Consider the following 2,607-nt stretch of genomic DNA (forward strand, 5'->3'; position numbering starts at 1 on the left):
TTGAGGCCAGCCAGGAGCCGCTGTAGAGGTGCAGGCGGTGGTGCCGAGAGCTGGCCAGGCCATGCCATGCCAGGGGAGGAACCAAGCGATGCTTTGTGAGCACTGTGAGCACTTTGTGAGCACTGTGGCGGCCCCAGTGGGACTCGATGCTGCTTTCTGGGGTGAAGATTCCAGCCACACAGCCCTGCACCACACCTGTCCTCCCTCTACCCACTACCCTAAAGAGCCCAGGTGTCCCTCACTTGGAGGTCCAACTTCTACCCCACACTTTCCTGGCAGCCTCCTTCACTTCCGTGTTCCTCAAGCTGTAGATGACAGGGTTCAGCATGGGTGTGACCACAGCATAGAGGACCGTGAAGACCTCGTCAGAGACGCGTGCCTCCTTGCTCTTGGGTTTCATGTACATGAATATTACGGTGCCATAGAAAAGCATCACCACAGCCAGGTGTGCCGAGCAGGTGGAGAAGGCTTTGCGGCGCCCAGCGGCTGAAGGCACCCTCAGGATGGTGGCCAGAATAAGTATGTAGGACAGGCAGATGAATGCCAGGGGTACAGGCAGCAGCAGAATGGCGCCCACCAGCAGGAAGACTTCACTGACTGACGTGTCGCCGCATGCCAGCTTCAGCACTGCCAGGATCTCACAGGTGAAGTGACTAACAACTTGGCGGCCACAGAAGGGCAACCTCATGGCAATGACCGTCTCAGTCACCGACTTGAAGAGGCAGAGGACCCAGGCGGTTCCCGCCAGGAATAAGCAGAGCCGGTGGCTCATGAGCACGGGGTACCTGAGTGGCCGGCAAATGGCCAGGTAGCGATCGTAGGCCATGATAGCGAGCAGTAGACACTCTGTGGAGCCTGCGGACAGGCTCAGACACATCTGGACTGCACAGCCAATAAAGGAGATGGTCTTCTGAGCTGACAGGAGGTGGACCAGCATCAGAGGCACAAAGGTGGACGTGTAGCAGATGTCCAGGATGGAGAGGTTGCCCAGGAAGAAGTACATGGGCGTGTGCAGGCGGACATCTAAGACGCTCACTGCCAGGATGGCAGTGTTTCCCAGCAGGGTCACTAGGTACATGGCTGAGCACACAGGGAAGAGCAGGTGCTCCAGGGCCGGGTAGCCAGAAAACCCTTTCAGAAAGAACTCAGAGATCTCTGTCCTATTGACCAGCCCCATACTGCAGTGCTTAAGGGGGCACACAGCTGGGATGGAGGGAAAGAGGGTGTACGGTGGTGGAGAGCCCACAGAACCTCTTTTGGGTTGGGGTGCCTGGGTGGTTCAGTCAGTCGAGCATCCGACTTTGGCTCAGGTCAGGACTTTACAGTCCGTGAGTTCAAGCCCTGTGTTGGGCTCTGTGCTCTCATTGCAGAACCTGTTTTAGATCCTCTGTCTCCCTCTCTCTCTCTGCCCTTCCCCTGCTCGTGCTCTCTCTCTCTCTCAAAAATAAACATTAAAAAAAAGAACATCTTTTGGGTTGAAGTATATTGCTTGGGACTTTTCCAGCTTTTATGCACAGTCTGTCCTCGAGTTTGGACAATTTGCACACCTCTAGGCCGCAATTCATCCACGTGAAAAGTGAGCATTGATCTGGATCAGCATTTCCCTAAGAGAGTGTTAATGGAAATGTTAGTAGGCAATCTGAAAAATTAATTTGAGATACCACTAGATTAAGTGAAAGTAAATAAAGTTCTTTACTGCAGGACTTCTCAGAGCCTTATATGCCAATGTGATTTGTAACTTTCCAAAAGTGGTACAGGGCATGTAGTTCCCAAACTTATTTGACCATGGGTATCATTCTTTTTACATTAATCTATAGCACATAAATATTCTATTAACATAGTTTGGAAAAAAGTATACTGGATCAGAGGTCTTCAAATTAATGTGTACTAGAATCACCTGGAAAGTTTGTTAAAATACAGATTGTGGAGTTCCATCCGCAGAGTTTCTCACTCAGTTTGTCTGGGTGATGCTGCTTCTGTTGGCCACAGTGCCACACTTGAGAATCACTGGGCTAGATGGTTCCTGAGGTTCCTCTTGGCTTTAAGGAACCTCTGAGCTGCTTTATACTGTTCCCACTGTTGGGAATGCCCTTTTCCCTTATTTCTCAGCCTGCAGAAATCTGATCTGTGTCTTCAGGTTAGCTCTGGTCTCCATGCATGAAGCATACATTGTGCCTCACATTGGAGGGGCTGCTGATCTCTGAGCTTATCAGTTGGCTCATCCAACCTGTCCTTCCACAGGGCCTGTTTGTCAGCTACTGTGTGTGGATTGACCTTCAGAATCTGCCTTCATCACAGGCTTTTGAGCTGAAATTTGAAGGACTAGTTGGCCTGGCCCCAAACCTCCTATTTTCTCTGGGCCTGAGCTAGAGCTGCTTTGACTTCATGAATTCCTAAGGCATCTGCATGGAAAACTCCCTGAGAGGTGAATCCATTGGATCTCATTGCACAGGTAGGAAGCTGAGGTCATATTGTAAGCCTCTGGCAAGGTGGGCCTAGAATCTAGTCCTCCCAAACGCATGGCACTGACATCATGCTCACGGCAGAGATTTGCTTCTGTCGAGCACCAAATGTTGGTTGTTCTTTAATCACAATGGATGAACATCT

The 2,607-nt window shown here is 50.8% G+C and overlaps 1 protein-coding gene across 1 annotated transcript; it reads right to left on the reverse strand.

Moving 5' to 3' along the window:
* Positions 1 to 238: 238 nt before the first annotated feature.
* On the reverse strand, positions 239 to 1,195 carry LOC132663221 (olfactory receptor 13J1). Its single transcript, XM_060609345.2, has one exon. The coding sequence runs from the start codon at positions 1,175 to 1,177 to the stop codon at positions 239 to 241; it is 939 nt and encodes a 312-aa protein (XP_060465328.1). The 5' UTR covers positions 1,178 to 1,195.
* Between the last annotated feature and the right edge of the window lie 1,412 nt (positions 1,196 to 2,607).

Source organism: Panthera onca, chromosome D4, assembly GCF_046562875.1.
Source record: "Panthera onca isolate mPanOnc1 chromosome D4, mPanOnc1 haplotype 2, whole genome shotgun sequence".
In the NCBI taxonomy this organism is placed as follows: Eukaryota; Metazoa; Chordata; class Mammalia; order Carnivora; family Felidae; genus Panthera; species Panthera onca.

Excerpts from the sequence above, each read along its gene's own strand:
- LOC132663221 (XM_060609345.2), bottom strand. The coding sequence starts at position 1,177 with ATGGGGCTGGTCAATAGGACAGAGATCTCTGAGTTCTTTCTGAAAGGG.